Source organism: Lagenorhynchus albirostris, chromosome 15, assembly GCF_949774975.1.
Source record: "Lagenorhynchus albirostris chromosome 15, mLagAlb1.1, whole genome shotgun sequence".
Taxonomy (NCBI): domain Eukaryota; kingdom Metazoa; phylum Chordata; class Mammalia; order Artiodactyla; family Delphinidae; genus Lagenorhynchus; species Lagenorhynchus albirostris.
In genome coordinates this window covers 24,120,584-24,147,138 of record NC_083109.1, presented here as the reverse complement: position 1 = coordinate 24,147,138, position 26,555 = coordinate 24,120,584, and the positions used below count along the sequence as shown (strand labels likewise).

The window sequence follows — 26,555 nt, the reverse complement described above, 5'->3', positions numbered from 1 at the left end:
GATGTCCGGGGTAGAAGCTGGTGACTAAAGAAGGTCATTCTAACAGCTAAAGAAACACTTGGCTCCTGGGCCCTCAGGAGTGGCAGGTGCGTGTCCCAGATCTACCTGAAAGATGACTCAGCTGGCTCCTTCTTCATGACCTGCAGCAGACGAGTTAATAAGCCCCTCTTCCCATCACACACCAAACTCCTGAAATAAAATACACAGGGACATATTGGGGGCAGATCTGAGAGGCTGACAGGGGCCAAATTCCACTTGGCCGAAGGACTGTGTCTTGGGGCCCTGGGGTTGGGTGTCTCTGCTGGGGTACGTGGGTAAAAAAGCATGGTGACATTTCCAAACCTACAGGATGTCCTCCTGCTCTACCTGGGTCCAGAGCACCCTAAGGACTCCTGCAGTCTCACAACTGAATAGCCAAGTGCATTCTCACTACATCTCAGGGCAGCTTTTCCTGCCCAAACTCACTGACAAGTGATCAGAGGCCAAAAACACAACCAGAGTCACACAGGGCTCAGAACTGCTGGAGAGAGGGCTGCTTACAACAAAAGTGGGTTTGAAATACCATAACAGAGTCTAGCAGATGGGGCAAAGTCCGTGCCAACAGGGTGAGGCAGGGAGTACCCTGGGCCCCAGGTTCAGCTCCAGCTGGCCTTGGACAAGTACCTGAGGCTCTGGGCCTCCGCTTCCTGGTCTAGGAAGCAAAGACAGTAAGTGAGGAAATGACTCAGGTTGCATTATCGGGGAGAGAGGGCCAAGCAGGCAGGGACTCTAGGTCCTTAAACTCCCCCTTCAAATAGAGCAGCTCTACTATTCACCCACTACAGGTGTTAGGGTGGGACTATATTCACTTTCATTTGAACAAAGATTTCTGCTACTTTAAAAGTAAAAACAAACAAACAAACAAAAAAGGCTGGAGAATTACAACTCCTGTTGCTGGATACAGTCCTCCCTCCCTCCCCTGACCCCTGTGAGCCTGTGACTTCCCTGCTCCGCTCTAGAAAGTGAGGCAAGTATAACCCAGCTAATGGGACTTGGCAGAGGGCAGGAAAGGAGCATGTCAATGAAGCTGGGTGACAAGGGAGACAGCAGAGTATATATGACCTGTGGGAGGTGACCCGAGCCCCTGCTCCCCAGTCTGTAAAGTGGAGGTGACGACGGCACTTCCCTCCAAGGGCTGCTGCCGGGCTCCAATGAAATAATGCAGGTGACGGGAGGACAGTGCCTGGCACACAGGAGCCCTCAAGACACTGTAGCTACACGTGAGTGAGAAAGGACAAGTACACACACCTGTGTGCACCCATCTGGGAGCCCTGGGACACGCAGGAAACCAGGGTGGGCTGTGGGCCACAGATGCACCCCAGCCGTGCTCACCTGTCAGTGTTGAGGACGGCTTCCACCTCGGGGATGTTGGCCTTGAGAGAGATGGCGCTGAGTTCATTCAGCTCTTGGTTGTTGAGCAGTAGATACTTGTTCCTGAAATAAATGTGTTGGAGGTGGTAAAGGACAGGAACTGTGGCTGCCGCATCAACACTGGGCTAGTGCCCTGCCCATCTGCTGTGGAGGGGATCCGAGAAGCCCCGGGGTACCCGCCCCCAACGCCACTTACCCCGAGCCAGCATTCTGTGGCAGGGCACGCAGCCCACTGCTCTCAGGCTGTGGGAGTCTCCCTGGCCCCAACGCCCACCCTCTGCCTGCCACGTCCACTAATGAGGCCCCTTTCCTTAGCATCTCTAGGCCTTTCTTTTGCCACTGAACATTTCTATTTAATTTCTCAAAGGCACTTCCAACTCAGTGATGTCCAAATCAAACTCATCATTTTACTCAAGACTGGCCCTGTTCCAACATTCCCACCAGGAGGCCTGAGTTGGCTGTGACACTCCCTCCCTCCTTTCCCTTTCACATCCAGGCCTCTCGCCACCCAAGTCATGTGGACAGAACCAGCTTCCTAAATGGTCTCCCCACAGGAGTCACTCCCACATACAGCACCCAGAATAATCTTCAGATAACTGGAATCTGATCATGTCACTCCCATGAAAAATGCTCCCACATTTTCGCACTGCTTTAGAATATATAAAATCCAAGCCTGAGAACATGACCCATCAGATTTAAGAATCTGATGAAAGCTAGGGGCTCAATTCTTCAGGAAAAAAAGGACACGTTCAGAACACATTGGCGCCGTTTTTCAGGGCTGACATACTTGCTGGAGCTTGAGGCCTTCAGACAGAGAACCTCTCAGAGAGGATGATCAACATGATCCAGACAAAAGCTGCAAAGTGAAGGCCCCTGAGGTCACATGTGTCCCCAGGCACGTCCTGTCAGCTTATACAATATTTGAAACGAATATAAACCAACACTTAAAAATCAGGACTTTTCACATAAATCTTAATTTCTGGCTTTCCTTGGGGGAAAAACTCAGAAGCTATGCAACACTGGGCCTTGTTTCCTGTACACCAACAGCTGCTAAGAGCTGAGCAGTGGCTGCCTGTGTGTTCCAGCTCACCAAGGTCTCACCAACGCCAAGGTCAGCTGCCATTTACCCCTCCCCTGCACTTTCCTTATAGCAGAGAATCATTCTCCAATACATCCTCCACCGAACGTTGGACAGTAAAAATAAGAGGGCAGAGTGTGTTTCAAGGAAAACAGGGGAGAGTACATCTCTTTGTAAAGGTGAAGAATATTCCATCTGCTCAACATGCCAATACTCAGCCCACTTTGGCCATCTGAGGTTCCTGCTGGCCCCTGCAAATAGCCAAGCTCCTGGCTCAGAGGGACAGACGGCTGAGAGCTGTATTGACCCCAAGGGTAATAAGGGGGCAGCAACTTCTGCACTCACTTCCAAGGTGGCTGTGGGGCAAGAGGAAACTCAGTGTAGGGCCTGACATAAAGGATGGGCTGCACAAATGGCAGCCCTGATCATGGAAGTGCAGCCCCATGCGGTTGCCCTGAGGTGAGAACGGCGCCCAGGTCCTCCTGAGCCGAGGTGAGCGGTTAGACAAAGGGAGAAGAAAAGACAACGAAACAACTCTCCTCCCAGGGATGGCTCGTACTTACTCATGGTGGTCGCTGAAACTCTGGAGGAGCCTCAAAAACTGAATCTTCAAGGTGATGTCCTAAAATACATGTGCATCCTCGATGTTAAAACCACAGTCACAATGTTCCAAAAGAAAACAAAAGGCTCTGGTGACAGCCTGGATGTCACTCTGCTTCTCTGAGCCCCTGTCCTCGTGCACAGTGAGGACTTCTCTTTAGTCAGAAAATCCTTTGTCCACATCTGGCCAACAGGAGATTCAGCTAATGTAGACCCTTCCTGTTAAAAACACCCCAACATAACTGGATAAAAAATAACTGAAATTGGGCTTCTCCGGTGCCACAGTGGTTGGGAATCCACCTGACAATGCAGGGGACATGGGTTCGAGCCCTGGTCCGGGATGATCTCACAAGCTGTGAGACAATTGGGCCCACGCACCATAGCTACTAAGCCTGTGGTCTAGAGCCTGTGAGCCGCAACTGCTGAAGCCCGTGCACCTAGAGCCTGTGCTCCACAACGGGGGAGGTCACCGCAGTGAGAGGCCCGCGCACTGCAGGCCTCTGCTCACCGCAACTAGAGAAAGGCCCGTGGTCAGCAATGAAGACCGAATGCAGCCAAAAATAAAATAAATTAATTTTTTTAAAAAAGTCTTTAAAAAAATAACTGAAATTATTTTAAATGTGAGGATAAGTTCATAGGAAATTCCACTAGAATCAGAAATGAAAGGACCGAGTTCAGAGCAGCGAGCAGAAGAACTGATGGTGGCAACTCCGGGTGGGTGGAGAAGTGGAAATGAGACTTATTCGGGCCAGGGCTTGGGTTTCAATGCTCTGCAGGGACCAGACAGAACCTTGGGCCCATGGAAAGCCTGCAGAATGTAAACATTTGGTGAAAAAAGGGTTAGAAAAACCCCACCTACCAGCCCAGGGAGCTGGTAAATAAGCCTGTCTCTGCCAGGGTGCTGCTGGTGGTGGAGGGGAGCCCCCAGGTCCCCAGGAGGACCCTGGGCTCATACTACCAGAGTGGGAGGGCAGACACTCAAAATGAAACCTTGCCCTGGGATGCTGTGCCCCCTGAAGTACCTGGCAGACAAAAGCCAAATGTTCTATAGGACTACTTCCAGGGCCCAGGCTACACAGGTACTCACAGGGAAAACAAGCTCCCCCTCCCCCGAAGGTGACCTTCTACAAACAGTACAGAACACAAGGCAACACTCCACCCCGAGGCGAGTCTGAAGACTCAGACACAAGTAGCTCCCCATGAGCAATCCAAAAAATACCATAAAAAAGTATGTTATGAATGATTAAAGAGGTAAAATTAAAGACAGAAAATGCAACAGAAGAACAAAATATTAACATAATGAATAAAAGACCACGTAGCTTTTGACAAAGATCCAGACAAAATGTCTAGAAATGCAGAATATATTCACTTGAAATTAACTTAAATGGATGTGCTGAAAGGTAAATCTGACAAAGCCAAGGAGAAAAACAGTAAACTGGAAGATTCGGCACTGAGGAAAGTCCCCAGAATGCAGCTTAGAGACCAGGGAGGACCCGTGTCACTGGGCCTGGTGGCTGTGTGGCACTTTCCCCCTCATGCTGAGAGCCGATGATCTTTCTTTTGCAAGAAACAGAGGCTCAGAGATTCAGTGACTTGTTCAAGCTCTCCCAAAAAGCTGAGTGGCACAACAGGGCTCCTGACTCCCAGTTCAGTGCTCTCTAGGGCACCGTGAGAAAGACCGAGCAAAGGTGAGCCCTTGACCCTTAAAAAAGAGAAAACCTCCTAAAGCCCTTTTTGGAGGCAGACCACTGGCGTGGTTCTGGAAGGCAAACCTACTATCAGTGGGTGTAAATTACAATGGGATAGAGAACAGAATGAGGAAAAACTTGCTGTTCCGTAGCAGAGAGGGTAGCCCTGTCTGGAGGAAAGTGAGTGCCCTGCCCAGAGGTGAACAAGGGAAGGCTGGCTGGAGGGCCTCAAAAGGGATTTCTGGATAGGTGAAGGGTGGGGGTTAGATCCTTCCCCAAGGTGGCTTCCAATCATGGGGTTACACAGGCTATGACTTTCAGTTTCTGCTCTACTCTCAAAGAATGAAATTTCAAAGGGCCAACAGCAGTTCTTGAAACAACTACTTCTGGCAAGCAAAGCCCATCTGTCACCAGGGTCCCTGCTCACCGGGCTACAGTCACAGTTCTGGTTGTGACCGTGGAGGACAAGGGCAGATGCTGAATGCTTCCTCCAAATCAGTTTGTCAAACAAATTGTTCAGCCCAGGGATCAGCTTGAACTCCGCAATCATTCTGTGAACCTGGATGGGGCAGGAAGGCAAAAGCATTAAGACAAATGTGCTGTGAAGGCCTATCAAAGCCTGGGCAGGTAGGTACCATGAGGCTTCAGGACGAAGAAAGCATTGCTGAGGCTTAAAGAAAACAGCCACACTTACTCTACCCTCACCACCACTCCCGCCACGCACAAACATACTTTTAAACTCTCTAGAAGGAGACATTAATAACTGGTAAAATTAGATGCTTCATGGGAGAACCCTGAATGTTCAGGATCAGAGGGGAGAAAGGCTTCACTTATACTCATTTACACCTTTTAATACAGAACTATGTGAATTACTGACCTATTAAAATAATTTTTTACATAACATAAAACAAAACTATTACTACTTTTCAGGGCTGTTGTAAGGATAAAGTCAGAAAACATGTCTAGTCCAGAGCACAGCCCCAGTACTTACTAATTCCCATTTTACAGAGGAAAGGAAAGTTTAGCAGGACCGATGTGGCCAAGGCAGGGGTGGAAATGTCACCCTAACTCAGGTGTTCTGATCTGAAAGCCTGTCCCTTCCCCGTCCACCACAGGCTGGTGTTTATCTTGGGAGACCAGAACTTGACAGTGCTGTGACTCTGAGCAACATTCTTCTTTAAGCCTGAGTCCCTTGATGGAAAATGAGGGCTGATGAAGCTATTGAAAGGGCTGAATGAGGTAATGTGAGGGAAGCTCAGGGCCTGACTTACAGGAAGCGCTGGAAAAAATGACTGTTGTATTGATTATTTTCATTAGCACCAGAGGGATGGAACTTATGACATTTGGTGAGCATTTCCAGTCTAGTGATTTCAACTTAGCCAAGACTGGTCAGAGAACCTGGCCCAAGTGCACAATAATAAGGTCACTCCAAGGAGGAGCCTTCTGGGGGACCTGGCCGGGGAAACTGTTCCCCCTGCTGTCCTGGTCTAGGCGGGGTCTGTGAATCCATGTTCCCACAGTGCCTAGCACACAGTAGGAACTCAGTTAATGCTGACTGTGCAAATGAGGACACACCAGCATAACACTGGTTCTCAGGAAGGCAGGGTTCTGAGGCCAGCTGATGGTCCCTCCCAAGGAAGTGGAGGCTGTTATCACAGTTTAACTAAAGACCACAATGATTCATAGAAACTTGGTAACAGGAAGGCTCAGAGAGCAGGGAACTGCCATGGTGAGGGGACAGAAAGAAGAGTCAGGGCAGCAGAGTTTAAATCCTGGCTCTCACGATGCCTGAGATGACTGAGAGCAGGGCCCTTTTTTGTATCTTTGTTTTCACAAGCATCAAGTGGGGTAGAGGTCACCACCTGCTGTATAACTTACCAAATAACCTCAAATTCAAATATGAATGACGATGAAAGTGCCTCAAAAAAGAAAAAGCACTCAACACAGGTAAGATATTGTGACTAATATCTTTTATAAGAAATATATTCCATATTAAAGGAAGGAGTCCCAGTGCTGTGGACATCAGGGCAGGATCTCATCCAGCGTCCTGGTTTTAAATGCCAACCACAGGGTGACGACGCCCAAAGTTATACCTCCAGGCCTCTCCTCTCCCCTAACTCCAGGTGCAGGTAAGCCAAGTGCCAATTCTAACAGACACCTAAACCTAACTTGTTCAAACTGAACTCCTCCCCTTCCTCCCTTCAGACGTCTGCCCCTCCAGTCCTTACCCACCAGTCTTAACCATGTCAATAAATGGCAAACCATTCCTCCCACCTGCTTGGAAAGAGGTAAGGAAGTTACCTTTAACTCCTCTCTCCCCTTATGTCCACATCTAACCTATCAGCAAATCTTACCTGTTCTACCTTCAAAATAGATCCAGAATGCAAGCACCTCTCACCACTCCTGCCACAAACATACTGGTCCTAGCTACTGTGAGCTCTTTCACACAGCAGCCAGAGGATGGCTTCCCATTTCACTCAGAGTATAAACACAAGAGCCCTTAAATGGCCTATGAAAGCCCAATGCGACCTGGCCCCCGCGTGACCCCTCAGCCCACCTCTCCTCGCTGCTGGTTCCTGTCCATCCCCCAGCTTCCCTACTGTTCCACCAACCCACCAGGCAGGCTCGCACCCACTTCCCATCTGGGCCTGCTCCCTCTACCTGGCAGGCTGTCTTGAGGGTTAGCAGTCCTGGCTTCCTCGCTTTCTTCAGGACGCTGCCGGGCCAGATGTCATCTTTCAGCCAGTCTTTTCCCTGCTGCCCTCTCTAAAATTGCTCCTCACTTGTAAACTTGTGATAACTGCACCCACCTCACAGAGAGCTGTGTGAGAGTACAGTCCCTAACTCAAAAAGGTGCTCAAGGACTGCTGAGCTCCCAGCTCCCGCTTCCCTTAGCCCACCCCTCCCCCCAGGCCTCGTTTCACCCCTAGGAGAATGCGCAGGGAGCACGAGTGGGCCACTTATGCATCTTGAGGAGTGCTGCATACTTCTAGAGCCCTCCCCCTCCTCCCTGCTCCTCCCTCCTGGAACTGCTTCAAGGTTCAAGGAACCTCAGCATGGCTGGACCCCCCGCAGTTGCCTAGTTTTCATAACTTGACACAGTTCCGACCCGCCACCCCAAGCCCCCATCAGCCTGGCAACTCCTCCAGTGCATCTACAGGGCAGACACCCACCCTTTACTCTGCACATTAACAAGGTCAGATAACATGGCTAAGCCACCCACTCCTGCCCGGGGCACCAATGCTCTGTCTAGAAATGATGCCCACAGCAAGGTACAGTGGAAAGACTATGAGCCCCGGAATCAGACTGGTTTCCTGATGTGTAAAACAGGGACAAGGGAGCCAACCCCTCGCTTTGCTGGCCAGAGACAGAGGCATTGTGAGGGGCGGCCTAACAGGTGCCTGGGAAGTGTCTGCCCGCGGCTCCTCCTGCTCTGAGACGTGGCGGAAGGGCCCACCTGGTTTCGCTGGCGCCCCATCAGCAACACGCAGAGGACATAGAGCACTTCCAGTTTGTACATGATCTCATGCATGATCTTCATTGACTGAGGCAGCTGGGTCCTAGGTGAAGTGTGAGGCAGGCCATTTTCCTCCGAAGCCCCTGGAGGAGGGAGCACAATGGAGGCTGAGACAGCCACCAGGAGAGAGGGTTCAATCACTGCTCGTGAGGAAACATGTTTCTGCCCCTCAAACCTGCTCTGAACAGACCTGAGGTAACAGAGCCATCAGACTGGGCCCTGAGTCCGTGACAGAGACTTTGAAAGCCACAAAACTCTCTCCAGGCCACCGGGTTCAGGGAAGCTTAGAAACTTAGGAACATGGACTCTGCAATTGTATCCCATCAGCTTTTAACACCCAGCAAAAATACTCTGACACAGCCAACCCAGTAATCTGATCCATGCCCTGCCCCCAAATCCCTTCTCCTGCCACCGCCGGACCCACCGCGCCCACCTCGAGAAAGTGCCCAGACACATGTCCAGCAGCAAACTGTGTCAAATTCTCTTCAGGTCACAAAGGACTCTTAAGTACCTGGTCCCTCTGCTTAGATGCCACAAGGGGGCACTGCTGAAGGACTAAAATGGATGCTTTTTGAAGATTTTTTTCCCTCCTGTTTTTCAAACAGTCATGGAAAGTTTCCTAAGGCAGACGAGGCATCACAATCGATACTAGTGATACAGATACTATCTGTACAGATGATACAGATAATATACAGATATTATCTACTAGCAGGTTTTCATTTTACCCTATTTCATTATTAGTGACAACAGCAAAAGCTACGTAATATTCATGGACACAATATGTGTCAGGCATTGGGTTTCGGGCTTTAGGTAAACCATCTCATTTCCTCTACTACCCAGTTAACAAGAAAGTCTCCGTGGGTCACGCAGGCTGCAGTGGAGGGTACTCTCGGGAATGGGGCAGAGCAAAGGGATGAAGACTGAGGGCGGGCTGTGGAATGACAACTTGCTGGCTGTGTGACCCTGAGCAAGTCACCTCCTCGTCAGGCTTTCAAGTGCTCTGTAAACGGGAAGAAAAGCAGTGCTGCAGCGATCGGCTGGAGCTCCTGTGAGGAGTGAAGGAGGACACAAGAGAGCCCAGCACCTGATTCTTGGGAAGCCTCACTCTTAGGTCCCTATTATTCTAAAAGGTCAGAGTCAGGAGACCTTAGGATTTACTTCCCCTTAGTTTTCCTCATCTTTAAGGTGAAAGGATGAATCAGTAACTACTAAGGTCCTTTTAAGTTCCTATTGGAACTGTTGCCCTAGAGGCCTTTTGAAAAGGCCAGAAAGTCTATGTGGTACAGAGCAGTGGTCATGAGATATATTCGGGTGAGGCACATGCAGTTATGATTTCTGTACGGGGATATCATGACCTAAAAACCTAACTTACTCCACCCTACAGACTTAGAACTATTTTTTCCAGCCATGTTACATCACTAATATAAAAGCTGAAAGATGACCAGCTGCTGAACGAAGCATGACAGAGAGGCAGTGCAGCACAGTGGTTAAGGACTCGGAGCCAGACTGCTGGGTGGCTTTGGGGAAGTCTGTTGATGTGTCTATGCTTCAGTATCCATCCTCATCTGTAAAACAGAAATAATGGCAACAGTACCTATCTCTTACCAACGTTGCAAAGATTAAATGATTTAATATGTTGAAAGTGCTTAAAAAATGCAGGGCACACGTACCCAACATACAAGTATGTGTTAAACAGAAGTAGAAAACGAACTCTGAGTTTTTGCTAATGCTTGCTTGCTATATGTTTTCTTCCTTTTAATCTGCAAGCTCTTAATGGCAATGAAAGTGACAGCCAGCAAAGACTAAGAAAAGTTTACTGGAAAAAATCTAATTGAGAAAATTCTATCTATTCACATATCTTTTCTTGCATGTTGGGAGGAAAACCATAATTACTCAATTTATGTGTTGGGATTCCTTGGCCCCGCTCCCAGAACACTTTAAGAGTCAACTGATTTGTAAAGAGAATCTGAAGAGCTATCACGCAGAATCGCGCCTCTGCTGCACACCTGCCATGTAGCCTCCAGCGCCTCAGCGTCCTCATCACCTAGCTTGGGGGTCTGGGGGGGACTGCGGGAGAGGACGTCTGTGGAAGGAGCAGGGGCGGCGGATGGCACATGAGCCCTCCTCAGTAATGAACGTCTGTGGAGAAAGAGAGATGCAGGCAGCCTGGACTCTGCCGAGTCACTGCCAACTTTTGGTGCCTGGTTTGCAAAGGCCTGACAAGAAACTCTCTGGGATAAATATTTTCACGAATCACAGTCCTGAAAGCAATGGCCAGAGCTTAGTAACAACGTGATTCCCAAGGATGAGGATAGAAAAACTAGTTTAAGAGGCCTGTGCTTCCCTCCAAATCTCTTCAGCTCCACAATACTGATTAAAGTGGTACCACCCTCCATATATCTGTACTGTAGCCTGGGGCACACTCACTTTAAAAAAAAAACAAAACAGCTCTGAGCTATGATTCACATGCCATACAATTCACCCCTTTCAAACGTACAATTTATTGGCCTTTAATATATTCACAGAATTGTGCAGCCATCTCCACAATCAATATTAGAGCATTTGTATCACCCCTAAAAGAAATCCTGTTCACATTAGCAGTCAATCCCCATTTCCCGCCAAGCCCCTACAGCTCCAGGCATCCACTAGACTACTTTCTGTCTCTACGGAACTGCCTATTCAGGACATTTTATATAAATAGAATCATATAACTTGTGTTTTTTTGTTTCTAGCACAACGGTTTCAAGGTTCATTCAGGTTGCAGTACGTAACAGTATTTCATTTTTTTAAGTTACTGTATAATATTCTATTACATACAATATACCACATTGTTATCCATTCATCAGTTGATGGACATTTGAGTTGTTTCCATATTTTGGCTATAGTAAATCTTCTCTTATGAACATTCGTGTCTAAGTTTTTGCGTAAACATATGTTTTCATTTCTCTTGGGTATATACCTACAAGTGGAATTTCTAGGTCATACGGAAACTATGTTTAACCTTTTGAGTACCTGACAGACTGTTTTCCACAGTGGCTGCACCATTTTGCATGCCCACCAACAGGGAATGAGGGTTCTGATTTCTCCATCTCCTTGCCGACACCTGTTATCTCTTTTTTAAAATTAATTAATTAATTTATCTTTTGCTGCATTGGGTCTTTGTTGCTGCACGTGGGTTTTCTCTAGTTGCGGCGAGCAGGGCTACTCTTGGTTGCGGTGCGCGGACTTCTCATTGCGGTGGCCTCTCGTTGCGGGGCACGGGCTCTAGGCACGTGGGCTACAGTAGTTGCGGTGCGTGGGCTCAGTAGTTGTGGCTCGCGGGCTCTAGAGCGCAGGCTCAGTAGTTGTGGCGGACGGGCTTAGTTGTTCTGCGGCATGTGGGATCTTCCCAGGCCAGGGCTCGAACCCTTTTCCCCTACATTGGCAGGCGGATTCTTAACCACTGCGCGCCACCAGGGAAGCCCCATGTTATGTGTCTTTTTGATGATAATCATCCTAGTGGGTGTGGAGTGGTATCTGATTGTGGGTTGGATTTGCATTTCCCTGATGGCTAATGATGCTGAGCATGTTTTCATGTGCTTGCTGGCTTTCTTATATCTTCTTTGGAGAAAGTCTATTCAGATCTTTTGCCCATAATTTGAAATGGGTTGTCTTTTCATTGTGGAGCTGTAGGAGTTCTTTATACCTCCTAGATACAAGTACCTTATTAGATATATGGTTGGCAAAAATGTTCTCCACCCTCCAAAAATGTTCTCCCATTCCGGCTTTTCACTTTCTTGATGGTGCTTTTTGAAGCACAAAAGGTTTTAATTTTAATGAAGTCCAATTTACCTATTTTTCATTTGGCTGCCTGTGCTTTAGTGTCATCTAAGAAACCACCACCAAATCCAAAGTCATAAAGATTTATCCCTGTTTTCTTCTAAGCGTTTTATAGGATTAGCTCTTACATTTAGGTCTTTGATCCTTTTGAGTTCATTTTTATATATGTGAGGTAGGGGGGTCCACTTCATTCTTTTGCATGTGTACGGCTAATGGTCCCAGTACCATTTGTGGAAAAGACTATTGTTTCCCCAACTGAATGGTCTTGGCACTCTTGCTGAAAATCAACCGACCACATAAGTGAGCGTTTATTTTTGAACTCTCAATTCTATTTCATTGTATATGTCTCTCTTTATGCCAGTAGCACACTGTCTTGATTACTACAGCTTTGTACTAAGTTGAAAAATTAGGAAATGTAAGTCCTCCATGTTTGTTCTTCTTCAAGATTGTCCTGGCTATTTTGGGCCCCTTGCATTTCCAAATGAATTTTAGGACCAGCTAGTCCATTTCTGCAAAAAAGCCAGAGGGGATTGTGATAGGGACCATGTTGAATCTGTAGATAGATCTGCAGATCAAGGTGTGAAATATTGCTACTTTAACAATACTGACTCTTATGATTCATGAACATAAGCTGTCTTTACATTCATTTAGGTTTTCTTTCTTTCAGTAACAGTGACGTTTTGCACTTTGAATTCAGAGTATAAGTTTTATATTTCTTTGCTAAATTTATCACTAAGTATTTTATTCTTTTTTGATGCTCCTTTAAATGAAATTGTTTTAAGTTCATTTTTGGTCTGTTCATTGCTACTGTATAGAAATACAAGTGATTTTTGTATACCGATCTTCCATCCTGAAACTGTGTTGAATGAACTTGTTTATTGGTTTAGCGGTGTTTCAGTGGATCCTTAGGTTTTTCTATATAAAAGATCACATCATCTGTGACTAGAGATAGTTTTACTTCTTCCTAATGTGGACGCCTTTTATTTCTTTTTCTTGCCTAACTACCTAGCCAGAACCTCCAGTACAATGTTGAATACAAGTGGTAAGAGCAGATATCTTTGTCTTGTTCTGATCTTAGTGAGGGAAAAGCTTTTCAGTCTTCAGCTGTCACGTATAATGTTGGTTGTGGGTTTTCTGTAGATGCTTTTTAACAGGTTGAGGAATTCCATTCTATTCCGAGTTTAAATGTTTTTATCATGAAGATGGATTTTATCAAATGCTTTTTTTGCATCTATTGATAATCATGTAGTTTTTGTCCTTTGTTCTATTGATATGCTATATTAAATTGATTTTCATATACTGAGCCAACCTTGCATAAATCCCACTTAATTATGTATATACACTTGATCAGGTATATAATCCGTTTTTGCTGCTGTATTTTGTTTGCTAGTATTTTGTTGAGCCGTTTTGCATCTATACTTGTAAGACACATTAGTCTGTAATTTCCTTGTGATGTCTTTTTTTCTTTTGGTCTCGTTTTGGTATCAGGGTAATATGGCTCCATAGAATGAGTTAAGCAAAGTTCTTTCCTCTTCTATTTTATGGAAGTCTGTGATGTACTGGTGTTACTTCTTTAAATGGTTGGTAGAATTAACCAGTGAAGCCTTTTGGGCCAGGGTTTGTCTTTGGGGTAGTTTTTCATCACTAATGTAATCTCTTGTTATAGGTCTGTTCAGTTTTTCTATTTCTTCTTGAGTCAGTTGCAGGAGTTTGTATCTTTCTTATAATTCTTCCATTTCATCCAGGTTATCTAATTTATTGGCATACAGTTGTTTACAGTATTCTCTCAGAGTCCTTTTTAAAAATATTTGTAAGGTTGGTTATAATATACCCTCTTTCATTCCTGATTTTAGTAATTTGAACTTGTCCCTTTTTTGCTTGGTCAGTGTAGCTAAAGGTTTGTCAATTTTGTTGACCTTTTCAAAGCACCAGCTTTTGGTTTTGTGGATTTTCTCTATTATTTTTCTATTCTCTATTTCATTAATTTCCAGTCCAATCCTATTATTTCTTCTGTTTGCTTTGGGAATATAGTTTGCTCTTCTTTTTTCAATGATTTAAGGCGGTAAGTTAAGTTATTTTTTGAGCTCTTTTTAAACGTAGGCATTTACAGCTATAAATTTATAAGCATCCTTTAGCTGCATTCCATAAGTTTGGTATGTTGTGCTTTCATTTTCATTCATCTCAAAATATCTTCTAGTTTCCTTTGTGATTTTATCTTTGAACCATCAGTTATTTACAAGTGTACTGCTTAATTTCCATACATCTGTGAATTTCCCAAATTTCTTTCTGCTATTAATTTCTAATATCTCTCCCTTGCGATTGGAGTACTTACTTTGTACAATTTTAATCCTTTTAACTTTCCTGAGTTGTTCTTTTTTTTTTTTAAGGCCTAGCATATGGTCCATCCTGGAGAACATTCCATGTGTACTTGAGAAGAATATGTTCTCTACAGTTGCTGGGTGCAGTGTTCTATATATATATCAGTTTAGTCTAGTTGGCTTACAGTGTGGCTCAAGTCTTCTATTTCCTTGCTGATCCTCTATATAGTTGTCCACTATTGAAAATGGGTTATTAAAGTCTCCAATTATTATGTTGAACTGCCTATTTCTCTCTTTGAATCTGTTGGGTTTGCTTCATTTACTTATTTTTGGCTCTGTTGTTAGATACACACGCTGTTATATCTTGATAGATTCACCCTTTTATATTATTATAAAATCTATTTTTTAAATCTCTGATAACATTTTTGTTTTAAAGTCACTCTTAGTACAGCCACTACAGTTTTCTTATGGTTGTCCTTTGCATGATACATCTTCTTCTGTCATTTACTTTCAACCTATTTCTACCTTTGAATAGAAAATGTGTATCCTGTAGGCTGTAAATAATTGGATCTTTTTTAAAAAATCCAACATGACAATCTGTTTTTTGAATGAATTATTTAATCCATTCACATTTAATGTTATTACTGACAAAGTTGGATTTACTTCTGCCTTTTACTTTTTGTCTTCTATATAGCTCACTTTTTTAAATTCCTCTAGGTTTTTTTTTTTTTTTTTTTTTTTGCAGTACGCAGGCCTCTCCCTGTTGTGGCCTCTCCCGTTGTGGAGCACAGGCTCCGGATGCACAGGCTCAGCGGCCATGGCTCACGGGCCCAGCCGCTCTGCGGCATGTGGGATCTTCCCGGACCGGGGCACAAACCTGCGTCCCCTGCATCGGCAGGTGGACTCTCAACCACTGCGCCACCAGGGAAGCCCCCTTTAGTTTTCCTTTAACACTTTCTTTTGCATTAAGTAAATATTTTCTAGTATAACACTGTAATTCCTTTAATGAGTTTCTCACTATATTTCTAAAGTTACTTTCTTAGCAGTTGCTACAAGGCTTGCCTGCCATATACATCTTAACTTGACAGACTTTTTCAGATATAAATTAACGTAATTCCAGGGCTCCCAGAGCTCCCTCTTCCCCCTTTTTGTGCTATTATTATGCATACTACATCTACATATGCTAAAAGCCAAACAATACAATATACTGGACAATACACTGTATACATTGTTACACAATACACTGTTATAATTATTACTTTATAAAATTTTATGTCCATTAAAGCAGCTGAGAAAAGAAAGGAGAGCAAGTAAATATTTACAGAGTCTGCTATAGTGACCCTCTTATTTACCATTTTGATTTTCTTCACTGATTCCTGTCAATTCGAGTTACCACCTTGTCCAATTTCCTTACTCCACTACAACTTTGGGTCCACCCACCTTCTTTGACCTGTTATTGTCAAATATATTACATTTCTATATGTTATAGGTTCGACAATGTAACTATAAACACATAGTTTTATACAACTGCTTTTGAAATTAGTTAAGGAGAAGAAAGATGCACATATATTGTCTTTTATTATTATACAATTACCTTCACCAATCCTCCGTTTTTTTGCTGTGTGAATTTGAATTATTGGCTGAGGTAACTTGCTTTCAGCCAGTATTTCTCCTAAGACAGGTCTGCTAGTAGTGAATTCCCTAAGTTATTGTTTATCTAGAAAGCTGTTTATTTCACCTTCATTTTTGAAAGAAGGTTTTATTGGATGCAATTCTTGGCTGAGTTTTTTCCCAGCACTTTGAATATGTCATCCCACTCCCTTCTGGCCTCTATCATTTCTGATGAGAAGTAAGCTGATAATCTTACTGGGATACTCTTGAACATGATGAGTCATTTTTCCCTTGCTACTTTCCAGATTTTCTCTGTCAGCATTTTCATTATGATGTGAATGGGTGTAAATCTTTTGAGTTTATTCTACTTGCAGTTCTTTGAACTTCTCAGATGTGTACATTAATCATATTTGGGAAGTTTGCAGCTATTATTTCTATTTTTTTCTGTTCCTTTCTCCTCTCAGTGAACTTTTCATTCCAGTTATTGTATTTTTCATCTCTGGAACTTCCATTTGGCTTTTTATATCTCTTATCTCATTATTAATATTCTCTATTTGATGACACATTGTCATCACTGCTTCTTTGAGGACAGTTTCCTTTAGTTCTTTGACCATATTTATAATGGCTGCTTTGAAGTCTTTGTTAATTCTGGTATGTGGGCTCTCTCACAGGCAATTTCTGTTGCCTGCTTTCTCCTACGTTTTGGTCATACTTTCCTGTTTCTTTGCATGTCTCGATTTTTGTTAAAAACTGGACATTTTAAGTAAATACTGTAGCAACTCTTGATACTCTTCCCTCTTTCTTCTTTTAGGGCTTGTGGTTGTTTTCTTGTTTATTTGTTTTAATGCCCTGGCTAGCCTATTTCAGTAAAGTCTATTTCTCTGAGGACTGATGAGGCCATTTGGCAGAGAGCGCAGCCTTGGGCATGTGTCCCTGGATGACAGTGTTTTAGCAGGGCTCTCTTTGTCTGGCTCTTTCCTTGATATCTCTGTTAAACTTTCTGCCTCATCTAGTATGAAACTCAGTTGTCAGGCTCCACTAACTGCTGGCTGAATGCTCTACTGTTTCTGACAATGCCTTGAGGCATAAATTGCTCCAAAGTCTGATTCAATTAAATTCAGGCAGGGGTAGTTTTTGAGACTGAGGTTTGTTTTGACCTCAGCTTTAAGTTCTTCTTAGCCACCTCTTTCCTTGGTTCTCTCTGGTGAACTAGCTGGCATACGGTTTGGCTTTTTGTTCTCAATTAAAAAGAGCTCCTTTTATTTTCTTACCACCAAAATCTACACTGTTTCTGAGAATGACCTTGAGCTCAAACTTCCCAACATTCTGTTCTTACCTATTACCTCTCCCCCTGGCAAAATCTCAGTGCTATTACTCTGAGCAGGATAGGTAGCCTTTATAGCCTCCTCAGCTTGCCTCTCCCTACATAGTAGAACCTCTGTCCTACAAGAGAGCTGGGGCAAGGGCAATAAGGGCCATAGAATTCTTGGCCTACTGGGCCTGGGTAGAGCTTCTGTCCTATGAGTACAGTATTGAGGTGGGTGGAGGGAAGGAGCCCCTGGAAGTATGCTAAATCAAGTAAGTCAGAGAAAGACAAATACTGTATGATATCATTTAATGTAGAATCTAAAAAAGCTCAGAGAAACAGCTAGTGGTGGTTACTAGTGGTGGGGTGGGGTGGGGAGAAATGGGGAGTTACTGGTCAAAGAACACAAACTTCCAGTTATAAGATTAACAAATTCTGGGTATCCAGTGTATAGGATGGTTATTATAGCCAATAATACTATATCATATAATTGAATGTTGCTAAGAGAACAGATCTTAAATATTCTCACCAGAAAAAAAGAAATGGTAATTACGTGATGGGATAGAGGTGTTAGCTACTGCTACAGTGGTAATCATTCTACAATATATAAATGTATAAAATCAACACATTGTACAATTCAAACTTACGCAATATTATGTGTTGATTATATCTCAAGAAAGTTGAGAAAAGGGATGGAGGGAGGGAGGGAGGGAAGGAGGGAGGGAGGGGAGGGGAGGGGAGGGAGAAAGAAAGGAGCCCCTGCCCTCTTGGCTATATTCATCAAGAATTTAGCCTCCTCCACTCGGAGCTGGAAGGGATGAGAAAAACTGGTAGCCTGCCTCTTCCAGTGAGATTCTGTATTCCTTGTTTGGAAGCTGAGGGAGCCCTGTCTTTTAGGCCACACCTGTCCAGAGTGGAACCTGCATCAAGCAGAAACTCTAGTGTCATAGGCTCTCAATGTTCTCACTAAATTTTAGTCGATTTTCTAGAAGAAATGCTTCCCCACTTGCTGTACACTCTGAGAACAACTTCCACAGACTTTATGTGGATGTTTGTTGTTGCTGCTGTTGTATACAGGGTTTGTTTAGTTTCACTGACCAAGCAGGTCCACGGAGCTCCACACACTGCCATCCCAGGAACGAAACTCCTCCCTTCACTTTTATCTGCATGATTCCAGTGGGAATTCCTGGGTTTGTACAATTTGACCCCAGAGTCAAATGCTTTGGGTTGAGCACCTCACCCAAAACAGGCCACAGTAGTTCACCAAGGAGCTGGAGCTGAGACTAGGAGTACACACATTTACTAGGCAGTCTACTTGTCAGAACGGAGGAAAGATAAGACTAAAGAAACATGTAGAAAGAAGTGGAAACAGAGAAAGAACCCTCTGGGTTCCTAGAAATGCTCCAGTAATGTTTCCAGTTGATTTCTTGGGTTCTGCAACAAAGCCCCTGTCCCTGAAATCAGGTCTGCTTTAAGGGAGCTCAAAGAGGTTCTGTCACTGGCTATCAAAAGTCTTAACCATCATGATCCAGGACTGCCCTGAGGGAAATTCTACTTTGAGCAAATTTCAACTTATTCTGCTTGGAAAAGAGTTCAAGAATGGCTCTAGGAACCCAAAGGAATGCTCCCCACCTCTCAGGAGACCCATCCCGAGTACCTTGATTGTGCTCAGATTCCTCATTAGCCACTCGCATCAGGGCATCTAGCACCAAAGCATTGTCTAGCCAGGTGTACCACTCCTCCAACTCCTGAAGGAAGCTGGCTGTGCCCGTTGACTCTGACACCTTTCGAGTTGCCAGCTTGCAAAGCCGCTCGACAAAGCCAGGGATGCTGAGAAGGGCCGCTGTCGAGGAAAGAACAAAAGAGGAAATGTCAAAACAGAGACCAGCTCTAAAGCACTCAACAAACAACCAGCTTCTCACCTTAATCTGACAGCAGTTAGTCAGAGCTTCCCTTTAAAATGAAATGCCAACCCAAGGTAAAACAGTAATAAAGTTATAAAAACAAATTCAATTTTAGCAGGTGCAGGGAAACAGACTCATATCTACTGGTGGGAATATAAACTAGAATAACCTTTACGCCGTAAATCTGTGTGTCTCTGAGCTAGGAGGTACATTTCTGGGGAATTACCATAAAGAAATAACTAATTATATATACATAGATATCTGTATAGAGAGGTTCATTGGTGTGGTTTCTATAACAGCAAAAAGGTAGAGATAACTATATGTTCATTAATACCATACTGATTAAATGATACATCCATGCAGTGGAATACAACACACAGACACTAAGAACAATGACACACACATCTTTATACAGCAACTCCAGCAAGATGTTTGAATTTACTTGTTAAGGAAGTAAATTATTATTATTATTTTAGTGATTTTTATAAAAATTTATTTATTTATTTTTTTGGCTGCGTTGGGTCTTCGTTGTTGTGTGTGGGCTCTCTCTAGTTGTGGTGAGCAAGGGCTACTCTTCCTTGCAGTGCGCGGGCTTCTCATTGCGGTGGCTTCTCTTGTTGTTGTTGTGGAGCATGAGCTCTAGGCGCGTGGGTTTCATTCAGTAGTTGTGGCACACGGGCTCAGCAGTTGTGGCTTGCAGGCTCTAGAGTGCAGGCTCAGTAGTTGTGGCGCATGGGCTTAGCTGCTCCGCAGCATGAGGGATCTTCCCAGACTAGGGATCGAATCTGTGCCCCCTGCACTGGCAGGCGGATTCTTAACCACTGTGCCACCAGGGAAGCCCCAAGGAAGTAAATTACTAAACAGTATTGGCTTAAGCCCATTTTCTTTAAAATTTTTAAAGTTTTCTTCTTTAAAATATGCACATAATATACATATACACAGATAAAGAACAGAAGGATATATACCAAGGTATTCACTGTGGCTGTTCCTGAGTAGGAGAGGATATAAATGCTTCTTTTAAAACTACTTAACTGGGGCTTCCCTGGTGGCGCAGTGGTTGAGAGTCTGCCTGCCGATGCAGGGGACATGGGTTCATGCCCCGGTCTGGGAAGATCCCACATGCCACGGAGCGGCTAGGTTCGTGAGCCATGGCCGCTGAGCCTGTGCGTCCGGAGCCTGTGCTCCGCAACAGGAGAGGCCACAACAGTGAGAGGCCTGCGTACCGCAAAAAACAAACAAACAAACAAAAACTACTTAACTATGGTTTGATTTTCCTATAACACACACATACTAGCAGGAAGAAAAAAGATAAGCCTTTTCTTTCTTTCTTTCTATTTTTTTAAGGTAAAGAAAGAAACTGAATAATTACCCAGCTCCTATTTGTACCAGTCACATTTTACTGACAATGATGAGTAAGACAGAAATTCTGGTCAGCATAAAGAACATAATAAACTTTGAAGGCAGGGAATCCAGGTTCAAATCTTGGCTCCAAAATTTAACCTTCTTTAAAATAAAGCTAACGCCTGTATGTATTTGCTTCTGTATGCATTAAATCTTCTTAAGGATAGAAAACAGTGGTTTGCCAAAGGCAAAGAGAATAACGCCACTGGGAATACAGTGGGAGGGGTACTTTTCAGTGAACAACTTTTTGAATTTGTAGATTTTCTGAATCATGTAAATGTATCATTGAATCAAAAATTAATAAATAACTAGATATTTCAAAATATCAAGATATTAATTTGGGAGTGTACAATATGGTTTAAAGAGTAATTATATTATAGAAACACTGAAATGTATGCAAGTGAAATCTTACAATGTCTGGGATATGCTTCAAAATAATCCAAAGTGAGGACGGTAGGAGTAAATGAGGGTAGAGATAAAGACAGGCCAGCAGGGGCTTCCCTGGTGGCGCAGTGGCTGAGAATCCGCCTGCCGATGCAGAGAACCCAGGTTCGAACCCTGGTCCGGGAAGATCCCACATGCTGCGGAGCAGCTAGGCCCGTAAGCCATGGCCGCTGAGCCTGCACGTCCGGAGCCTGTGCTCCGCAACAGGAGAGGCCACAACAGTGAGAGGCCCGCGTACCGCAAAAAAAAAAAAAAAGACAGGCCATCAGTTGATAACTGTTGAAGGTAGGTAGTAAGTAAATAGGGATCATTGCACTGTCATATATATATATGTCTCTGCTTTTATATGTGTGAAGTTTCCCATAATAAAAAATTTTAAAGTAAACCTTAAAAGAATACAACATTAAAGAAAATTCTTTAAAAATAAAATAAATAAGAACAAAGTAGTTAGGAGGATTATATGAAGTCATATGAATTTAGTGCCAGCACAGAGCTTGGCAAATCATCTCAGCCCCCTCTCCATTCGCTATAAATTAGCGAGTGACTATAAAATAATGTGTGACTGCATTAATAAAAAAAGGTGAATTAAACTACACTGAGGGACCTCCCTGGTGGTCCAGCTGTTGGGACTATGCCTTCCAATGCAGGGGCTGTGGGTTCAATCCCTGGTCGGGGAGTTGGGATCCCACATGCCTCATGGCCAAAAAACCAAAACATAATACAGAAGCAATATTGTAACAAGTTCAATAAAGACTTTAAAAATGGTCCAAATCAAAACAATCTTAAAAAAAAAAACCATTACACTGAACTACACTGAAATTAACTTCTCCTCAAAAAGTTAAATATAGAATTACCATATGATCTAGCAATTCCATCCTAAGTTCACACCCAAAAGAAGTGAAAACAGGTGCTCAAACAAATACCTGTGTATGCATGTGTTCAGAGCAGCACTATTCACAACAGTCAAAAGGTGGAAATAACCCAAATGTCCATCAGCGTTTCACAAATTGGTATGTACACGTTTCACAAATTGGTATGTACACACAAAGAATATTATTCAGCCATAAAAAAGAATGAAATGCTGACATGCAACAGCACTGATGAACCTCAAAAACATCACGATAAGTGAAAGAGGTATGATATGTGATACAAAAGATCACATTTAAAAAATTTCATTTATATGAAATACCCAGAATAGATAAATCCACCAACAGAAAGCAGATGGTTGCCAGGGGTTGGGGGTAATGAAGAATAACGGCTGAATGTGTACAGGGTTTCCTTTTGGGGTGATGAAAATGTTTTGGAACTAGATGGTGGCTGCACAAATTGTACATGTACTATAAACCACTGAATTAAATGGTTAATTTTTTTAATGTGACTTTCACCGCAATTAAAAAAAAACATACTGAGATTTTTTTTTTGAGATACCATTTTTTTCCTTATCAAGTTTGACAAATATCAAGAAGTTGAAAAAGGCCCTGTACTGGGAAGGGTATACAGGGTGGAAAGATGAACTAGTAATTTCTATGGAAGGTAAATCTGTTAATATCTATCAAAGTTTAAAAGGCAAATATCCAGCACATTAAACCCCATACACAAGGCTGTTATTTGTAGGAAAAAAGACTTGAGGTAAACCAAATTTCCATCAACAGGGGACTGGTTAAATAAATTATGCTACGCCCATATACTAGAATACTATCCAGCTGTAAAAAGAATGAGATAATTCTGTATGTACTGGAACGGATGCTTTGCAAGATAAAGTTAAGTGAAAAGAGCCAGGGGCAGAATGGTGCTTATTTTACATCACCATCAGTACAAACAGAAAGGAGCCAGTCTTCTCTTCTTCCCTCCTCCACCCCGTAACTGGTCACGTACAGAGTATCCCTGGAGAGACAAATGAGAAACTGGTAATAGGTCACCACTGGGATGGGAACAAACTTTCTACCGTACACCTGCTGTTCCTCTGTAGTTTGTGAAGTTAAAACAAACAAACAAAAACTATAATTTTCCCCCCAAAATAAACTAAATAAATGAAGAGTTTGGATTTCTAAAAATTTCTAATTTTGAAAAATTTCAAAAAGATGGATTTTTAGTCACACCTCGTTTCTCCAGGTAAATAGCTCCAGTTTCTCTAACTGTTCCTCACAGGGCAGTTCCTAAGACCTAGTCTTCACACCCTGCACACTAAACACAGACCTTCAGATGTAACCTACCCAGTATTCAGGGTTCTGAGACTGACTTCCACCCCAGATATTCCTGAGCTTTTGCTAGTCACTCATCTCTTGAAAAGCTGATGAAAGTTTTGGATTCTCTCCCCAGGAAAAACTCACTGGCCCATTATATTCACCAACTTATACACAATCTCAGGGGACTGGCACCCCAGCATCGTACAGTCTTTGTACTTCTCACAGCTTTATCAGTAGCTACCACATGCACTGCTGGTTAACGTTAAACAGGTTGACAGCTAAAACACCCACAACTTCCAATAATTTCTGCAAAAGCAGACCTCTTCTCTCCTCTTATTTGTTAAAAATGTTAGTATTTCCCAAATACTCCTGTAAATTTTCCTGTTGCAGTTTAGGCTCTGCTTTCCAGCTCTCTGAGATGATTCTGAATTAGCTCATATGCTGTGTAAATCAGCATATATAGGTGTCACCTATAAATTGATAATTACCAGGCCTGTGGCTTCACCTACATCTGACTAACATTGTGAGTGATGTTTTCCCTGCAGATGGATCCATTTGTTCTTATCTGAATCAACAGAAGAGATAACTGGTACTTTCTGAGAAGCCTAAGAAGTTCTCTAACATTTTTATTATCTAAGCTCCAGGAAGATAGCATAAGACATCATTTTGCTGGCCAAGAAAACTATTTCACAGCTGCAGTTTATTAAAAACAAAAACTTTTCGGCAACATCCTACACACTTCAGCTTTCCATACTAAAATGGATTGAATTGTGTCCCCCCTGAAATTCATATGTTGAAGTCTTAATCCACAATATGACTATATCTGGAGACAGAGCCTTTAGGGCGGTAATTAAATGAGGTCGTAAGACTGGGGCCCTAATCTGATAGGAATTGGTGTCCTTACATAAGAGGAAGAGACACCAGAGCTCTCTTTGTGCATGTACAGAAAAGGACACATGAGGACACGGTGAGAAGGTGGCCATCTGCAAGCCAGGAAGAGAGGCCTCACAAAAAACCACTGCTGATGGTACTTTAATCTTGGACCTCTAGCCTCCAAAACTGTGAGAAACTGATTTCTGCTGTTTAAGCCACCCAGTCTGTGCTATCCTGTTATGACATCCAAAGCTGACTATTACACATACCTCTATTTCCTTAAAAAACTAAAAATAGAGCAATCCCACTCCTGGGCATATATCCAGAGAAAACCATAATTTGAAAAGACACATGCACCCCAATGTTCATTGCAGCACTATTTACAACAGCCAGGACATGGAAGCAACCTACATGTCCATCAATGGATGGATGGATAAAGAAGATGTGGTACATATGTACAATGGAGTATTACTCAGCCACACAAAAGAATGAAATAATGCCATTGGCACTGACATGGATGGACCTAGAGATTGTCATACTGAGTGAAGTAAGTCAGACAGAGAAAGACAAATATCATATGATATCGCTTACATGTGGAATCTAAAAAAATGGTACAAGTGAACTTATTTACAAAACAGAAACAGAGTCACAGATGTAGAAAATAAACTTACGGTTACCAAGGGGATGGGGGGAGGGATAAATTGGGAGCTTGGGATTGACATATACACACTAGTATATATAAAATAGATAACTAATAAGAACCTACTGTATAGTACAGGGAACTCTACTCAATACTCTGTAATGACCTTTATGGGAAAAGAATCTAAAAAAAAAAAGTGGATATATGTATAACTGATTCACTTTGCTGTACAGCAGAAACTAACACAACACTGTAAATCAACTATACTCCAATAAAAATTAATTAAAGGAATAAAAAAATAAAAGTATTCAGTACTGGAGTTCAATTAAAGATAGACAACACTAAGGACTAAGATCTTTCTCATCCACTTGTAATTTAATTATGTTCACCTTGGGGCATTTGACTGGAGAAAAATGTGTGTGAGGTGGGGGGACAGGGAGATAGGAATTATGGTCAGAGAGTCAGGAAGAACTAGACCCCGTACAACAACATGTGCTAAAATACAACATTTAATAAAGCTTTATCCCAAAAGCTATAAGCTGACATCACATGTAGATAATCTCATGGGTTAGCCACACAGGTATGAAAGTGAACCTTGACATTTTATAAAGCCTTCCTTTTTTCAATCCCCCAAATCAATGAAAACTAGGCTTGGGGTTAACCCTCAGCTAATTAAAAACCCAACTGACTAGAATACCTCATTCCCCAAGGATGATGGGTAATGGTGGTTTTACTTGTCAGCTTACAAACAGGTCCATGAAGGTAATCGATACCAACAGGATAAAACTAACCTGCCAGAATAGATTCTCTAAAGGGGAAACTACAAGATGAAAGTTACTTAGTACCTCAGCACACACAGGTATCCATTACTGAAACTGTATGACCCTCAGTTTCCCAAGCTGTGCAATGGGGATGCTAATCTCTATTTCACAGGGCTGCTTGGAGGATTAAACAAAATCACTCCTAGGTAAAGCAGTTAGCTCAATGTTTGCCACACACAGGAGCTTAACCAACGTTAGCTTTTGTCAGTGTAGGTGTATGCACGTGCTTAAACTAGGTTTGAGGTATAATTTAGTTATAATAAAATTCATGTTTTTAAAAATGTATATTTTATGATTTAGTAAAATGAGAACTCCCCCAAAGTCACAAGAAAGGAGGATGGGGGTAAAAACCCTGCAAGGACCTTCTGGAAAGGATTCACCGTCCTAGATGCCATAAGGGACATTCATGATTCATGGGAAGAGGTCAAAGTATCAACATTAACAGGAATTTGGACAAAGTTCATTCCAACCCTCATGGATGACTTTGAGGGGTTCAAGACTTTAGTGGAGGAAGCAACTGCAGACGTGGTGGAAACAGGAAGAGAAACAGAATTAGAAGTGGAGTTTGAAGATGGGACTGAATTGATGCAATCTTATGATAAAACTTTAACAGATGAAGAGTATGGATGAACAAAGAAAGGGCTTCTTGAGATAGAATCTACTCCTGGCAAAGATGCTGGGAAGACTGTTGATGCAATCAACAGTCAAGGGGGAGGGCCGGTGGGAGAGGGATGGTTCGGGAGTTGGGGATTAGCAGTTGCAAACTATTATATATGGAATGGATAAACAACAAGGTCCTACTGTATAGCACAGGGAACTATATTCAATATCCTGTGATAAATCATAATGGAAAAGACTATAAAAAAGAATGTAGGGCTTCCCTGGTGGCGCAGTGGTTGAGAGTCCGCCTGCCGACGCAGGGGACGCGGGTTCGTGCCC

General features: G+C 43.2%; 1 protein-coding gene across 4 annotated transcripts in view; it reads right to left on the bottom strand.

The window, feature by feature from the left end:
* TRPC4AP (transient receptor potential cation channel subfamily C member 4 associated protein) overlaps positions 1 to 26,555 on the bottom strand; it is a 77,683-nt gene that overhangs the window by 6,042 nt on the left and 45,086 nt on the right. For 2 of the 4 annotated variants that reach the window (XM_060122174.1, XM_060122176.1), the window contains exons 8-13: positions 19,005 to 19,190; positions 8,234 to 8,400; positions 5,204 to 5,335; positions 3,052 to 3,110; positions 1,372 to 1,473; positions 106 to 189 (exon numbers count right to left, since the gene is read on the bottom strand). In XM_060122174.1, the coding sequence (XP_059978157.1) occupies positions 106 to 189; positions 1,372 to 1,473; positions 3,052 to 3,110; positions 5,204 to 5,335; positions 8,234 to 8,400; positions 19,005 to 19,190 (730 nt within the window). The remainder of the gene's footprint in view (positions 1 to 105; positions 190 to 1,371; positions 1,474 to 3,051; positions 3,111 to 5,203; positions 5,336 to 8,233; positions 8,401 to 19,004; positions 19,191 to 26,555) is intronic. The other 2 variants (XM_060122175.1, XM_060122177.1) reach the window with 1 other exon arrangement.